At 44.0% G+C, this 17,696-nt stretch overlaps 1 protein-coding gene across 1 annotated transcript in view; it reads left to right on the top strand.

The window, feature by feature from the left end:
• Positions 1-17,696, top strand: part of mybpc1 (myosin binding protein C1) — a 40,833-nt gene that overhangs the window by 8,836 nt on the left and 14,301 nt on the right. Inside the window, exons 4-20 of the mRNA XM_056275768.1 lie at positions 35-250; positions 2,192-2,242; positions 3,464-3,505; positions 4,162-4,203; positions 5,043-5,153; positions 5,787-5,935; positions 6,053-6,170; positions 6,303-6,354; positions 7,626-7,682; positions 8,229-8,237; positions 10,254-10,417; positions 10,788-10,920; positions 13,799-13,807; positions 14,148-14,272; positions 14,920-15,025; positions 15,162-15,328; positions 15,464-15,629. Coding sequence (XP_056131743.1) covers positions 35-250; positions 2,192-2,242; positions 3,464-3,505; positions 4,162-4,203; positions 5,043-5,153; positions 5,787-5,935; positions 6,053-6,170; positions 6,303-6,354; positions 7,626-7,682; positions 8,229-8,237; positions 10,254-10,417; positions 10,788-10,920; positions 13,799-13,807; positions 14,148-14,272; positions 14,920-15,025; positions 15,162-15,328; positions 15,464-15,629 — 1,717 coding nt within the window. The remainder of the gene's footprint in view (positions 1-34; positions 251-2,191; positions 2,243-3,463; positions 3,506-4,161; positions 4,204-5,042; positions 5,154-5,786; positions 5,936-6,052; positions 6,171-6,302; positions 6,355-7,625; positions 7,683-8,228; positions 8,238-10,253; positions 10,418-10,787; positions 10,921-13,798; positions 13,808-14,147; positions 14,273-14,919; positions 15,026-15,161; positions 15,329-15,463; positions 15,630-17,696) is intronic.

Genomic DNA, 17,696 nt, shown 5'->3' with positions numbered 1-17,696 from the left:
GCTGCTCCAGCCAGGTGCTATGTCTGCTGTACAGAGGCGGAAGCAGAGGGGAAAGAGCCGGTAGAGACTGAGGGGAAGATACCAGAGCCCACAGAGCCTGAGCTGTTAGAAGCCGTCGCGGCTAAAGAGCCAGGCGACATAGACAATGGCTCAAATCAGCCACAGCAAGGTGGGCTTGGGGTGAAAGAGCAAGCGGACTCTGGTAACGCCGTTATAAAGGAAGAGGCTCCTTGCTCTTCTCCACCACCCGGTAAGTACTCCTCCATTGATCACCAGTCCCCATCACAGTCAACGTGCATGGCTTCACCCCCACAGACTTTGTCCATTCAAACGCGACTGAAAGAAACCCTGAAACTCGGCATCACTGTGATCACGCTGCTGCAGCACTGCAGCATAGCTAGCATCTCCATTTATTATGTTAAACCAGTTAAATGAGTCACTCAAGTCCAACCACGGGAGGATGTCTATCAGCCTGAGTAAAGACTCCTTTTGAAGGAGGTGGTTTAATAGATTATCATAACGTCTTTACTCATTCACTCTGGCAGCTAACAACCAATGCTATTGACTCTGTTTAATCTGACCAATTTAAATGCTTTTTTTATTGGGCATCCAGGTAGCGTAGCGGTCTATTCCGTTGCCTACCAACACGGGGATCGCCGGTTCGAATCCCCGTGTTACCTCCGGCTTGGTCGGGCCCAACAGACACAATTGGCCGTGTCTGCAGGTGGGAAGCCGGATGTGGGTATGTGACCTGGTCGCTGCACGAGCGCCTCCTCTGGTCGGTCGGGGCGCCTGTTCGGGGGGGAGGGGGAACTGGGGGGAATAACGTGATCCTCCCATGCGCTATGTCCCCCTGGCGAAACTCCTCACTGTCAGGTGAAAAGAAGCGGCTGGCGACTCCATATGTATCGGAGGAGGCATGTGGTAGTTTGCAGCCCTCCCCGGATCGGCAGAGGGGGTGGAGCAGTGACAATGTTTTTACTCACTTTAAATTTTATGTTTGAAACAATTTTTATCTGCTGAGGACACAGTAAATAGATGCCCTCTAGTTAGAAACGGACCGCGCTACAACACTGTGCAGCCTGCTGCAGCGCCATGTGTTATTATGTGTAAGAAACCTACTAAATGATTGAAACGGCAAACTGGAGACGACGCAAAGTTTGTGTAAAAGGTGGGTCAACATCATTCATCTTTCTGTGAGCTTTATTATGAAATGCAGTTACACCTACAAAGCCGTTTTCACACACACGCACACACACACTACAATCATTGGTGACAGTTGTGAATTGGATGATACAGATGGTTTTATCTATCTATCTATCTATCTATCTATCTATCTATCTATCTATCTATCTATCTATCTATCTATCTATCTATCTATCTATCTATCTATCTATCTATCTATCTATCTATCTATCTATCTATCTATCTATCTATCTATCTATCTATCTATCTATCTATCTATCTATCTATCTATCTATCTATCCAGCCATCCATCCATCCAGCCATCCATCCATCCATCCATCCATCCATCCATCTCACCCAGTTGTAACAAATCCTTCCCCCCCATAGTGTAGGCCTCCTGGGTTGAACTGCGTTGAAACAAAATGAGTTTGTCCTCCGTGTGTAACGAGCTCAATATCTTGAGACAGTGAACAAGATGTGCAGGTTAAAGGAGAGGTGGGCAGATTTTCTGAGGTTATACAAGATTTGGGGCTTTCTTCGGCTTGGCCAATATGCATTTACTGCAAACACAATGCTTGGCTGCTGCTTGAAGGCTGATTTCTCGTGGTCATACCTCCTCTCACACATCCGGATGTGTGAGTGAGGGTAAGTACGGAGCTGGAGAGCTTGTGCTTTCGGGGCAGCTTGAGCAGCTTGCGGAGCTCAGCGCTGAGCACGCTGCCATTGTCTCATACACGAGTGTGACCACACACACTGTTCCATCTCATAGACATAACGAGGGTCTCATAGGGCATGAGCTAATTATATGAGGTATTGGTGTGTAGCTTGACCTCACGCTCCGCGTCAAAGAGCTGCACGCCATGTCTCTCCGAAGTCTGGTCTTGTCTTGCACGCCCAATCACACGGGGTTGTCTGCCTGCCAGTTTTGCGTCTTGTTGGCCTGCCAATGGTGGACATGCAGCTTTTTGATAGGTGGGTCTATATGTCAATCACACCTTTATTGCAGATAATGATGCTGATGCTGCAGCCCGTCCCCAATCCCCAACACCTCAACAAGGTTGGTGACCACAACCCATCCCCTACTTCCTTATCTTTTTCCATATTTTTTTTTGCTACATTGCTAAGACGGTTGCCATCATGCATCCACTTTAGGTCAGGGCTCACGTTAAGCACCAACACTGCTGAGCTGCATGAGAAATCTTGCGGAGAACAAAGAAAGTACACACTTTGCAGTCACGTGACAGGTTTTCTGACAAGCGAGTTGCAGGTCAGAAAAGTACTCCATAATACGCACCAATTCAAAGCCAGGATAAATGACCCTAGAGGAGTCACTGTAAGTCAAATCTGAAACTATTGTGATGTATGCCTTTGCAAGGACATACATGCAGTAAATGTGTGCTGTCTGTGCAAATTTACATGAAGGCCACAGCATAATATCAAAAAGCAAATTAACCCCTTATTCGATTTATAAAGGTTTGATGCGCTAATTACATCTGACATTGTAAAAATCATGTGAATAAGATAAATACATGAATGTTCATCATGTATATACATACATTATGTGTATATGGCGATAATTATACATGTATTTGTCTATAATATTTCATTATTTGTTTTGTCTTTGTCCATATTAAAAGGGAATAGCCCTGAACTTAGAGTTTGAACATGTTATTCCTATGTGGAATGTGGTACGTATTTGTGAACATTTAACACTATTTTGCTGAAAGATTGTATCTGGATGTATTTAGCCCCCCCACCCCACCCCACCCCCCCACCACCACCACCGAGTGCGATGTTGCACAAATATATAAAGCTCCAAGTCGGCATAGAGGAAGAGTTGGAAAGGTTGCTCTCATGGATCACAGCTGATTTTGTGATTTGGATCTGAGAGCTCCTATACCAAAATTCTAATTAAATAGTTCAAATATATATACATATTTTTTTTAATCCCATAAAGCCAGATATTTCTACATACGATGAAGCTCCAGACTGTGGAGTAGATTGGCATAAGAGATGTGTGGATTATGTTCTGATTTGTAGCTTTGAGATTGATAGGTTCATGCCGACAAACGCCGACCGAGCTGTATAGTACCCTCGGCAGTTAGGACAAAAACGACCCGTTTCATTTTTATTTTTCACTCACTGCGACGTAGCCAAGAGCTTTTTCCTCCAATCCCCCCCCCCACCACCACCGGTTTAAGTGCAGTCTTCTTCAGATCGTCTCAGCTAGTTGAGTTTATACTGATTGAGATCAATAATACTGTGCTTTTTTTCACAGAGGATGCCAATTCGCTCAAGAAACTCTCTATAGAGCTGCCTAGTAAGATCTGTTTGCTAATCCTCCCACCGCTTCAGTATTTTTCTGGGCAAACCAGTAGCCTTCTCTAAATCTGAATGTCCGACTGTCTGGATGTAGGAAACATGTTTGGAGACATGTTTATTTCTAGATGTTTTCTGGTGTGTTTGAAACGCTACAACGACGACTCAAAAGCGACCCTTTTAAGGTTTCCGATGCTAACACAAAGTATTAACACGTTTATAAGAGATTTTGGGGTGTTTTTTTTTTTTGTTTAAAAAAAATTTTTTTTTTAGGCTGTTTACTGATTATGTGTCTTTCTTTTTTTGTCCTTTGTGCACATAAATGTTTATTTATGTGAATGTTTTTGGAATTCTGATCAATAATCCGATCACTTCACTTCAAATTCAAGTTTGCCTGTAATCTGAAATTGCATTCGTGCATCCAAGACCAAGCGCCATTCATCATGAGCAGATTTACAAATTGATATTGAGGAGGAAATGAGGTGTGGGGCTCGGTGTAAACCCGGATCAGAGCTAGGTTTCCTTGACTCAGAATTCCTCAGAGCACATCTTGCTGTTGGCATGTCTGCTTTTGCTTGTTTGTGTGTGCTTGCTTCTGTGGACTTTACAGTACTATTCCTTATAATATGCTGTAAATTTCTCTCTGTCTTTGTTTAGATGATAGCGTCCCTGTGCCAGCCATGGGGAGAAAAGATTCAGGTAATAATGTCTCGCAATAGCGGTCGCAAGTTACAAAAACCAAAACGAACTTTAAATCTAGCGGAGTCGCATCCAGCAGCCTACTGCTGCCCTGCAGAAATGAAACCTTGGCCGGCAGGCTGACATAATCAAGGTTCATTTGGCTGCATTGTGCAAATGAAAAAGTTGGGTTTCCCGATACATCACAGTGCAAACTCCCTTTTTACTCTCTGCTTGCTGGAGGAAACTATGAAGCTTCTCAAAAGTCTCATCTTTTTCGTTTACCTTTCAGAAATTAGTTAAAAATTGATTTACAGTGCACACATAGCTTTCGGGGAGAAATAACTCAAGCCAAAATTTAACTTGTATGAAATTCAAATTTTTTTTTTGTTTTAAAAAAGCAGCTAAGGCACCTTTAGGACCTCCAGATATGGAGTACAGCAACAGTAAGACTCATCAAGCCTCGAGCTTCTGCGGCCTCCAAAAAGAGCATCAAGAAAACGAAGAAGTCACAAAAACAGTGGTTTCCCCTCTCGCGACCAAGATTTCCCCTGTTTCCCCTCAGTTCTTTGTTCTCTGTTCCACCTGTGTCTGTATCATGCTTTCCATGTTGCTCAGTGCTTAAACTCCAGCTGACAGCAGTATGATGGATGATGGTTGAATAGTGTCTGTCTCCTCGTCTTTCTGTTCGCCTGCTGTATGTCTCTCTTCTCGGGTAACATTTACATTTTCAGACCAAAAGTGAAAGGTGGGTGTATGATTACCTCAACTGGATGTATGTACTTTGGTTGTTCTTGCTTTATTGCAACAGTTCTGCATGACGGTGTGTTTGTGTGTACGTTTATTTGTTATTTGACCAGTGTGGTCTCTGGGAGAAGGTCAAGCTCCAGAAGAACTGGACAAACCCATTGACACCCCACCACTGTCTATTCTACTCGTTGAGAAACCCCAAAGTGGATCTGTTGCAGTAGGTAAGTGACAGCCTCTTAAACGGAGAAGACGTCTATTCCGTTGCCTACCAACATGGGGATCGCTGATTCAAATCCCTGTGTTACCCCCGGCTGGTCGGGCATCCCAACAGACAAAATTGGCCATGTCTGTATGTGGGAAGCCGGATGGGGGTCGCTGCACTAGCGCCTCCCCTGGTCGGCCGGGGTGCCTGTTCAGGGGGGGAGGGGGAACTGGGGGGAATAGCGTGATCCTCCCATGCACTACGTCACCCTGGCGAAACTCCTCACTGTCAGGTGAAAAGAAGTGGCTGGCGACTCCACATGTATCGGAGGAAGCATGTGGTAGTCTGCAACCCTCCCCAGATTGGCAGAGGGGGTGGAGCAGCAACCGGGATGGCTCGGAAGAGTGGGGTACTTGGCTGCATACAACTGGGGAGGGAAAAAAAGGGGGGGAGATAAAACTAGATTTCGATGAGATTAGAGATTTTACAGAAATTTTAGTACAGTGATGTTACTGCTAAGCACAAACAATCTCTCCATCTTGAAAACGGAGCATGATCTCTGTAATAATCACTCACCCACGAACAGATGTTACATGTTGTACAGCAATATGACTGGTCTATGTGTTCATGATGTGTTATCTGTGTGTCCAAGGTGGGGATATCACCTTTATTGCCAAGGTGGAGGCCAAAGATCTTCTGCGCAAACCCACTATTAAGTGGTTCAAAGGAAAATGGATGGACCTGGCCAGCAAGACAGGGAAGCACTTACAGCTGAAAGAGACTTTTGATCGATTCACCAAGGTACACATACCCTTGAAACCATGTGCCCCCCCCCCCTGCCACCACAACCGCCTACACGAGCAACCGCTGACATGCCAATGACACCGTTTATCAGTAATACTGTATTACCTCCTGAAGGTTCACACTTTTGAGATGCACATCATCAAGGCCAAGGAAAACTATGCTGGAAACTACAGGTGTGAAGTCACCTACAAGGACAAGTTTGACAGCTGTTCCTTTGACTTGGAAATAAAAGGTTTGTAAAGGCTCTAAACATCACAGTGTGGTGTATTCATCTCATTCGTGATTTATTCAAAGGAGAAAAAAACAGCACAGAAAGTGGATGAGTACATTGAATATACTACGCTGTGTTGTTGCTGTCTTTCAGAAGTTGGACAGGGCTCACAGAATATCGATATTCGATCAGCTTTCAAAAGAAGGTAAAAAGAGCAGCACACTAAGGCTATAACACATGGTGGCAGTTTGAACAGAATACTGTAGGTTATCAGTATACATCAGTATCACTATTTTGCATTAAATCGAATTTAAAAGTACAACTATGAGAAGTGAAGATCAAAACTGAACCAATTGGTTTTATCAAAACCAGCTAACCCAATGTATTAAGCGTGCAAATCGGTAATGTCATTCCCTGGGCACCCGGCAGCATAGCAGTCTATTCCGTCTCCTACAAACACGGGGATCACTAGTTCGAATCCCCGTGTTACCTCCAGCTTGGTTGAGCCCTACAGACACAACTGGCTGTGTCTGCAGGTGGGAAGCCGGATGTGGGTATGGTCACTGCACTAGCGCCTCCTCTGGTCGGTTGGGGCACCTATTCAGGGGGGAGGGGGAACTGGGGGGAATGGCATGATCCTCCCACGCGCTATGTCCCCCTGGCAAAACTCCACACTGTCAGGTGAAAAGAAGCAGCTGGCGACTCCACATGTATCGGGGAGGCATGTGGTAGTCTGCAGCCCTCCCCGGATTGGCAGAGAGGGTGGAGCAGTGACTGGGATGGCTCAGAAAAATAGGGTGATTGGCAAAGTACAATTGGGTAGAAAAGGGGGGGAAATCCAAAAAAAAAAAGACACGACATGTCCTGAATTTGAATCATTCGCATCAGATCTCTGCCAACCTGTTAATCCAACTAAATGCTAATCCAGCCTTCGGAACGAGGGCCATTATCTTTATAGGACATGTAATATTCCACGGCGCAAACAATAAAATGTTCATTACATATCAGTGTGAAAACATGGTTGTGCAAATGTCATTAACCTTTCTCAAAGGTAATTACAATTCAACCAACCCCGTCAATGTGTTTCATCTGTTCAAAGGCCAACGCTTGCATTTAGAAACCCTCACACCCCACAACAATGTACCTGGAAAGCAATGTGAAGCATCCCAGTTCAGTACCGTAGCATTATCACAATGTCCCTGCCTAGTAATGTTGAGCATCAACATTGCAGAAACATTGTGGAAATACTGTCTGGGAACACTCGGGACACTTCTTACACAAACCCGTTTGTTCCAAGTCTTCAACTGGGGAAAGAAGCAAAGGGTTTCGTGTACAGTCAAATCGCGTGCTAGCTTGACGCTAATGCGCTGATTGTCCTCAGAGCTTTGCGTTGTTCTTTCAGCATTGTTTTCTCTAGTGCCTGTCTCTGTTTCTGTTCTCAATAAATCTTTATTAATCTCTTCTTGTTAACAACAGCAGTGAAGGACAAGAAGATGCAGGAGAGCTTGACTTTAGTGGTCTCCTTAAACATAGGTGAGAATTACGTCCATCACTGAGTGGACTCCCCCCACCCCTTTCTTTTTTTAAGCCCTTGTTTGGGTAGCTTCTTTTATCTTTCTTTTTGTCATTTGTTAGTTTGTTGGGTTGCACTGGCAACCTTCATTGACTCTTTTTCTCTTCCAAATTCATCTTTATTCTTACTGGTGCATTGTGTCCATTATTACATATCCATGTGCAACATTACTTGGCTTTCAAAATGTCATTTGTATGAGCACCGTCTAGATTTTTTTGTTTCTTTCAACTGAAACAGAGTTTACCAACAGTAACGTGGTGAATCTGAAGCCAACTTTTATATCAATGATAGACGTGGTCACATGACAACGGGTGCTGTTTCATCCCTCAGAGTGAATTGTATTTGAGTTTGGGGTTCCATTTTTTTCCCTCCATTTTTCTTGGTTCTGAGATTTTGTTTTTAGCGTAGCTGTGCAAATACAAATGGACTAGGCAGTGACACTGCTCACTGACAGTAAAATTACACATTTACTTGGGCTTGTCTCTTCTTCTTCCCTACCGATTCAGAAATCAAAGGTTAGTAGAGAGAATACCATAGGTATTTAAACGATTAAACCTTACTGCGGGTAAGTACTGTAATCCTGTAGACTCCTCAGCATGAAACGTAGCTCTAGGACGTGGACGAGCAAGAGTGTTGGCCTATTGTAGTACGGTAACACTTTATTTGAAGGCAGCCATCTTAAATGCTCTGCCAGCCATCAGTAATGATGGAAATGGGCTTTGCATCATAAATCCAACGGGGCTGGTTGGTTGGGTGGCATCCTCATGAAGCAGAGCAGATGATGCCACCTTTATGAGGCAAAGTCTACCATTTTGGATCATTAATGATGTACTGGTGGACCATCCATATACGATGCTGTGAAAATAGTGTTATCGCTACATTGTCATTTTATTTCAATTTAGAAATACAAGGCAAATACCACAATGTTTATTTCAGCCTTCTTGATAATTGCCTGAAAATAAACAGATAAGAAAAAAACAACAACAAATAATGGAATAATATTTACTGCTATTCAGATCAACCCTTTCATACATTTACAAAAATGTCTGTGAAAGAAAGGATTGACTGAACTGTCTTTATTGAGCCTCACTAATGAGTCTACCCTTGTCTATGACAGCAGGCTTATTAACCTGCATCTCACCAACCTAACATCTATGGACACGGTCCTCATCTAACAGTGTCAGAGCATCTGTGAAGTGACGACAGAAACAAACAAACAAAGGGATGGGCCCATTCACAGGGGGGATGAAATGAAAGACATGTCCTCATCACAACGGCTTTGTGAAAGGTTTCCCTGAGGTCCCTGCATGCTGCTTTTCAACAAATTACTCCGCAAACAAACTCTTCCATTTTAGTTTACTGAGTCACTTTGTGCTTTGGCTTTAAAGAATGAAGACACACTCCAACGATGATGCGCTGTGGTCTTACTACAGTACTGATAACATCACAGCTTACTTTGTTTCATATCCACAATCTTACTTTTAAGTCTTGTAACAGTGTCCAAACTAAAAGAATCCATCCCCGGTCAGTCCCTCCATCAGAATCCAATTCCCTTTCCATTCTCCACATTTTCTTTCCATTTTCCACTGATTTAAGACCAACAACACAACTTATTCTGAGATCATCCAGTGTAGCTAGCTAATGGACTACAATGTTGTTTTGACTGGTGAAGCTAGAGCCCTTCTACCAAGTATAAAACCTGGTAAACACGTTTATGGCAGAGTTTCCCATAAGTATACTTAATATTACTTAGAATTTTTATTAGTAATCAGCTTTCATTCCTTTGGACCAACTTTGGCAAAGGTTCTTCGGAGCAGATTAGAGAACGCTAACATCCAAGCTTTTGTGGTAACACTACCTGCCAGTTTACAAACTTTTTCACAGCCATATTTCTCCAAGAAGTGAGGGCTAGTTGTAGCTACATTTATGCGAGGCTTACATTTTCATTTCAGATCAATAGCTCTCATTTGTAGAGTAAGCAGAAGTATCTGTGTGAATGGGCAAATGCAAAAAGAGCGAGCATAAGCTAAGAGGCACAATGCAACACAATAAACACCACAATAAATCTCAAAGCATCTCCGTTGTATGTCCCTTTTGTGCTTCAAGTGTTGCTACCCTGTCATCTGTAACACCTGACCCCAGGCTGAAGTCATAGGACAGCCACACAGCTCAGCATGCCCATCCCTTTGTGTGACATGTCCTGAGGAACATCATTCAAGCATGACAGAATTGGAGAAATAGGAGCAGGAGTAAAATGTAAAAAAAAAACCTCAAGAGAATAGGAGTGAATTTAACTCTTTGTGCCCCCTAGACCTCTAGCCACATAGTTTACATCCAGTTATACATGTTTATGTGCAGTGAAGCCTGCTTGGTACCCGCAGCTGGGTGGTTATTCTACCCCATCACCTACCAGTTCATTCCTAAAAGTCAGCCATCCTGCCCTGTAATGAGCAGTTCCTCAGGACACGTTGCAAACGCCAGCCCGCGACCCCTCCTCCTCATGCCTCCCCTCTTATATCCGGCACCACCAGAGAGCCCAAGCAGGAGGAGGTCCCAGAGGTGGATGTGTGGGAGATTCTGAAGACGGCCCGACCAGATGAGTACGAGAAGATTGCCTTTATGTATGGCATCACAGATCTGAGAGGCCTGCTCCGGAGGCTGAAGAAGACAAAGAAAGAGGAGAAGAAGAGTGAAGGTAAGGCCGGGCAATAATTCAGTATAATCATTCATCATCTTTCAATGGTTTTTGCATCACAATGAATTTCAGATATTGTCATATTGTGACAATATCCATGACGATCTATTAAATATTTGAGGGAGTATTATTTGAAACCTAGTTTTGGTTTGAATGTGATGACTCTCAATTGGACTCTCAAATATAATATTTTTGCATATGTAGGCAGTTATCGTGGTACGTATCGATATTGTGTCATATTCCATATGATTATTGTGATGATTATATCTTCCATACGGTCCAGCACTAAGTCTCCTCTCATTCATGCTTGGCAATGGGTGAATGTTAATGCTCATGATTTTGATGAGCTCCTTGATTTGTGTTTTTAAAGCTTTTGCAAAGAAGTTGGATCCAGCATATCAGGTGGATAAGGGAGGGAAGATCCGCTTGGTGGTGGATCTGGCTGACCCCACAGTTGAACTGAAATGGTACAAGAATGGCCAAGAAATCAGGCCCTCACCGAAGTACGTAACAACATTTTCCTCATATTTCCATGAATCTTCTAGTATGTCCTCGCCCCTTCAACAATGCGCAAATGAAAAGCATTTTAAAGATTTTTCATAAAATGTTTTCCATTTGCAGTTTGGCTCCTCTTGGCAGTCTTCTGGTATTATATGTGTTTTACTCCGCCACATCTCTGAAAAACAATGGTTCACGTGGGTTATGCCACACAGACATTCATTCATTACATTAGTTATTTCATTCATTCACTTAAATCATTCACTCACTCTTAGAAACATTCAGTCATCTAGGGCGTCCGAGTAGCGTGGCGGTCTATTCTGTTGCCTACCAACACGGGGATTGCCGGTTCGAATCCCCGTGTTACCTCCGGCTTGGTAGGGCGTCCCTACAGACACAATTGGCCGTGTCTGCAGGTGGGAAGCCGGGTGTGGGTATGTGTCCTGGTCACCGCACTAGCGCCACCTCTGGTTGGTCAGGGCACCTGTTCAGGGGGGAGGGGGAACTGGGGGGAATAGCGTGATCCTCCCATGCGCTACGTCCCCCTGGTGAAACTCTTCACTGTCAGGTGAAAAGAAGCAACTGGCGACTCCACATGTATCGGAGGAGGCATGTGGTAGTTTGCAGCCCTCCCCGGATTGGCAGAGAGGGTGAAGCAGTGACCGGGAAGCTCGGAAGAGTGGGGGTAATTGGCTGGATACAATTGGGGAGAAAAAAAAGGTAACATTCAGTCATTTGTACACAGGCACACCAGAGAAGTGAAGAGCCCACGCGTTTATAAGTAAAAACCACAGTGACATTTCTGCCGCAGAATGACGGTGGCTTAGTTTCCACTTTAGCAGGAGGCCCCACTTTGACCTGACATGACCTCCACAGTCCAACATAGCGCTCTTTGTCTCAGACCACCACACTGTGAACCATTGTCAGCTGATGCCCGGTACGAATAACACTCCCTCCGCTGCAGTCTGATCAGACAGCACACCATCTCACTGGCATATTAAGACGCTGTGCACTGACAAGTTTGTATGTCCACAGAGCTCCATTTTGGTAGAAATGCAGCAAATGGTTTCAGCTGTTGTCGTTTGCTATGCACTACATGTACTCTTCTCTGTACAGGAAAAAGGCAATACCTCCTTCACAGGTCTTTAACGGAGTTTGGCTTTGTTCATAGGAGATGTGAATTCGCTACCGTAACTATTACGTCTGCGAGATAAAAGATGGATAAATTAGTTAATCGCTTGAATCTGGTGGGGTTGTTGCTTGATGATCTCCACTACAACTGATCGCCACATTTTTTAGAGCAATAACGATCAAGTCTTATTTGCATTCTGTACGGTTAAATGTTCCGGGTGCAAACTATACTGTGGCTTTGGGGGAGATAACATTATGGGTCGGGGGCGGGGGGCAGAGAGGACTTAAAATGAATCTTTGGTAATAAAACATTAACGATGCAAGCATACAGTATTTATACTTTATATATATATATACTTGCTCTATAACAACAGATCTGTACCTCAGACACAAATATCAAAACAAACATCACCTTTGATACAACACGGCCAAATAGAACAGCGCACAATAATTTCCTGGCAAACAAAAAACGGAAAGGTCAAATGCATAGGCCACGCAAAAATGAGTTAATGCCCGGGTGGCGTGGCAGTCTATCCGTTGCCTACCAACATGGGGATCACTGGTTCGAATCCCCGTGTTACCTCCGGCTTGGTCGGGCGTCCCTACAGTCACAATTGGCTGCGTCTGCGGTTGGGAAACAGGTTGTGGGTATGTGTCCTGGTCGCTGCACTAGTGCCTCCTCTGGTCGGTCGGAGCGCCTGTTTGGGGGGGAACTGGGGGAACAGTATGATCCTCCCACGCACTACGTCCCCCTGGAGAAACTCCTCACTGTCAGGTGAAAAGAAGCAGCTGGTGACTCCACATGTATCGGAGGAGGCATGTGGTAGTCTGCAGCCCTCCCCGGATCGGCAGAAGGGGTGGAGCGGCGGCCGGGACGGCTCGGAAGAGTGGGGTAACTGGCCATGTACAATTGGAGAGAAAAGGGGGGGGGGTCCACAAAAAAAGAGCAAATACAAATTTTGTCATTGTACTATTGCAATTGCACCACCATAGCTGAACGGTGATCGCACAGCTGGATCGCCTCACTTCGCTCCATGGTGAATGAGTGATGAATCACCCCCAGTAAACTCATAGGTTTTTAATTCCAGAATGCATTACAGCATAATTTATTGCTATAGAAAATAATATAGAAATGCACATTGCAAAATTGTGGCAAAAATAATTTGGTAATTAATATTTTAGGGATCCCCGAAATTTCTCAAATCGTGTTTTTAGGGGAGTTCCTGAGCTCCCTATGGTTTACCCATAGTTCACACCACCCTGTACACATTAGCAATAAAATAAGAAGCAGTGGTTTAGTAAAAAACTGTCATCTACTGCAGTCGATAGTGTCTAATATTTCTTCAAAGTTAGAAGCGATTTCAACAGAATTTCAGACTAATAGCATTACATAAGAAAGCTCATATGACATGCCTAGTCTTAAAAGACTTAGAGTACTTGTCCAAAGCCATGCAAGGTTAAAGCCATCTGGGAGGTTATTGCACTTTTCCGGTTCTGGTCTCCGGTGGCATATTTTCCAGGATTCCCTGTTCCGAAGACTCCACTATAATGCACTGTCTCTCGGTCTCTACCCTCTTCTCTGTTGTAACACTGTTGGTGACCACATACCCCTCCAGGCATGATGTCTCTCTGTCTTGTGTTTGTTTGTCTATCTGTTGTGTCATGCCATGGCGCTCCTGCCTGTCTGCCATTATTACTTCCTGCACACTGCCTGTGCTCCGGTCCCATTCTGGCTCTACTGCTGACCTTAAGTCAAAGGAAGTAAGTCCATCAGCCCGGGTGATTTCCCTTCTCCACAAAATAGACCTCTGGTGTCATCACGTCCCTCTGACTAGTCTGAGTTTGTGCGGTGCTAACCCTCACTTGATGCATGACAGGATTTGATCTTGAATGATATGGCATCTCTTTTTCGTTGGTTTTGTTTGCTTACAACACATTCACATTTAATCTATGACCAAGAAACTTTTTTTTACTAGCCAGTAATAACTCAATATCTGGAAATAATTACCTTTTCAATCTGATGATTATATTGACCATTTTCATGCCATATTCAGGATTAATAAATTGTGTCATTGATGTAACTGGATGACTTACTACTTAGGTATATCTTTGAGCACAAGGGCACGCAGAGGATCATGGTGATTAATAACTGCTCCTTAAATGATGACGCAGCCTACTCCGTCGCAGCGGGGGATGAGAAATGCAATACAGAGCTGTTCGTCAAAGGTATCTTGATTAATTGATCACAGTCTTAAAAGGGATGTTGCCAGGGGGCGTCCGGGTAGCATAGCGGTCTATTCCGTCGCCTACCAACACGGGGATCCCTGTTCAAATCCCCGTGTTACCTCCGGCTTGGTCGGGCGTCCCCACAGATAAAATTGGCCATGTCTGCGGGTGGGAAGCTGGATGTGGATATGTGTCCTGGTCGCTGCACTAGCGCCTCCTCTGGTCGGTCGGGGCGCCTGTTCAGGGGGGAGGGGGAACTGGGGGGCGGGAATAGCGTGATCCTCCCACGCGCTACGTTCCCCTGGTGAAACTCCTCACTGTCAGGTGAAAAGAAGCAGCTGGTGACTCCACATGTATTGGAGGAGGCATGTGGTAGTCTGCAGCCCTCCCCGGATCGGCAGAGGGGGTGGAGCAGAGACTGGGATGGATCTGAAGAGTGGGGTAATTGGCCAGGTACAATTGGGGAGAAAAAGGGTATAAAAAAAATTTTTTTTAAAAGGGATTTCACCTCAAGGCCGCTTATGTTATGACCAAGTGACATATGGGGGAATTTGCTGGTATGTCATTCATTCATTATATATTTTCTTCTGCAAGGGAACCATTACAGCAGCATTGCCCATTCAATTTCTTCAATATCCCCTGTCTAGAGTTACCCGTTAAGATAGTTAAAGGTATTGAGCCCGTGAAGACCACAGTGAACGAGAGGATCGAGCTGGAGTGTGAGGTGTCCGAGGAAGGTGCCCAAGTGAAATGGTATGAGTTTGACAGTGAAACATTTATATAAGCTTTTGATGGTTATTTGCTTACGGACTGTGTGTAAATGTGTGTCTGTGAGAGAGATCATTCATACATCAACAACCAAACACATTCCTGATTGCTGCCCCTTCAGGATGAAGAATGGTGTTGAGGTTCCAACAGGAGTGCGCTCGAGGTACCGCGTGAAGTGTGAGGGAACCAAACACTTCCTGGTCATTGATGATGCCAGCAGGGAGGACACTGGGACGTACTCCCTCATGGCAACTGGTGGCACGACTGAGGCCCATGTGCAAGTTGACTGTATGTAGCATCTATGCACTTCTCCTTACTTTTCTACCCGAATAGAATGTTTTTGGAGAAAGCTGCATGAACTTGATATGATTCCCCCCTCCCAATATTGCCCAATTCAACAGCTTCTGTTGCTTCCTCTCTTAGTGAAACCTTTGAAGGTCTACCAGGACCTGCAGGATATGACAGTGTTATTGGGTCAGCCACTTAAGCTGCATTGTGAGATCTTCCCGGGCAACGTCCCGGGGCGCTGGTACAGGAATGGACAGCTTATCCAGCCCAATGACCACATCAACATCCTGCACAGAGCCAAGTGAGCCCCCTCTGCGCTCACTGGAATTCTCCCACAGTGCTGTCTAAGATCATTGTTCTCAAACTTTTTGGGCCAAGGATGACCTCTGACAAATACAATTATGCCTCCAAAACATACTTTGATAATATGATTATACTCTGTTTCTACCAGTTTAGTAAATCACAATTGCAGAATATTAAGATATTTAAATGGTTTTGATTGGGCTTTGCCAGTTGCTCAGGGCATACAACAAATTTCCAGAATCATCTGGTGTACCACCAAGGGGTGCTCTGCGTACCACTGGTGTGGTAAGTGTACCACAGTTTGAGAACCACTGGTCTAAGGTCAAAGAAGGTTGAATCAATTCATCTGGATACAGCGTTTATTGACAGATACGTTTCATCACTCAACTAAGTGACATGCAGGATATAACAGCTGAGTGATGAAACGCATCTGTCAATAAACGCTATTTAGTCCATGGGCCAGAGCCCAAAATTTCCTATTTCGGTACACTCAAGGTGGCAAAACTTACTTATAATTTTTGAAAGGATCCATGTCTGTAGATGATATTTTGGTATGATAACCATTCCTGAGTGGCAGCTGTATCACAGTTATCAGCTCATGAAGTTAACCACCCCCTAAAGTAAATTGCATTTTAGACGCTGGTGCATATCCTGGTTTAGCCTCATGGTCAGGACATTTTTCAATGTTCTATAATATTGTCTTTGGTATCATTTTAAAGGGGACCTTCTTAGCTTTCATTCAAGCCCTGTTGTGGATATTTCTCACAAATATAGAGGTCACTTGAGCTCTTCAACCCGTCAATAACACACATCTTTCTGCAATGTTCGCCTAAACTATATACTTTCTTTTAGCCCTGTGGCATCTAGGAATATCAGGGACAAAAACTGGAATACTCACAGGACTGTAAAGATTCAGGAAATGTATAATATACCCATACTATTTCATTGTGTGAGGTGATTGTGAACCTTAAATTAGAAGGGCATTATTACTAAGAAACTAACTAGACCAAAGCCAGTTAGTCCATGGGTCAGACCAGATATCGATATCACCCAAGGTGACACAACTTCACTGGTGCCATTTTATTTGGTACACTAACAGAAGTAAAATAATACATGATAACCTTTCCAAATGAGCAGCTATTTCATTTTTCTTTCAGGAAACCTGTTTCTGTGCCTCTCACGATTGTGTATTTGCCCAGATTTTTACAAATATAGCATTTCAACACCCCTGGTACTGATTAGCCTAGCTTAAACTCTGGGACAGTTCTTAGTTGGCCAACAACCAAGGATAACCAATACTGTGTACTTCCATTCATTGTGCTAAGCTAGGCTAACGTGCAGCCAGATAGCTTTCTACTAAACACATATAGAGGAAACTGGTATCTATCTTCTTGTCTCACTCTGGAGAAGATTGTAAGCTAATTTCCCATAATGTTAGCATGTTCTTTTAATGTATATGTTAATATGATTAGTTAAAGTGGCTACGAGGAACTTTCATCTTGTGTTGATTTTAGCGGCCTCATGTGGACAAAATACAGCTGTTGCATAGCAACTAGGTAATGTATCTATTTGTGGCTATGTCAGATAAATAATGGTAATATGACGCTGGTGAAGCAAAGTAAACTTTGTTTTAGTAGTGTTCATACACCTAAGTTACATGTATTTGTTTGTATGTGGCAGGTGAAAACTGACTGAATATGGCCACTGGTGAACAAGCAAGTTTTTACCCAATACCAAAGCGCCCACGGGTGGAGTGCATTATCCACTGTTCTGATGATACAGATAAGCTGGTTTCACTACAAAGTGTCGACTCATGGAGAACTCTGCTCAGGGCAGCTCAGATACGAAATCATGCACCAGTTTTGAAACTGGCAAAAGACATTCCTGAGGGACAGATTCCAGCAATCTACTACCACAGAAAGTGTCGCAGTATCTTCACTATGAAGCAAATTCTTGATGGCCTCCTTGCAAAAGAAAAGAAAAGTTGTGTCTCTGCTGAAGAGAAACAATCTAAGAGAGTAGCTCGACATGCTCCAAGTACATCTAGGACTTATGATGCAGAGTG

This window comes from Lampris incognitus, chromosome 3 (assembly GCF_029633865.1).
Source record: "Lampris incognitus isolate fLamInc1 chromosome 3, fLamInc1.hap2, whole genome shotgun sequence".
NCBI lineage: Eukaryota > Metazoa > Chordata > Actinopteri > Lampriformes > Lampridae > Lampris > Lampris incognitus.
This window is presented reverse-complemented; position numbering and strand designations above follow the sequence as displayed.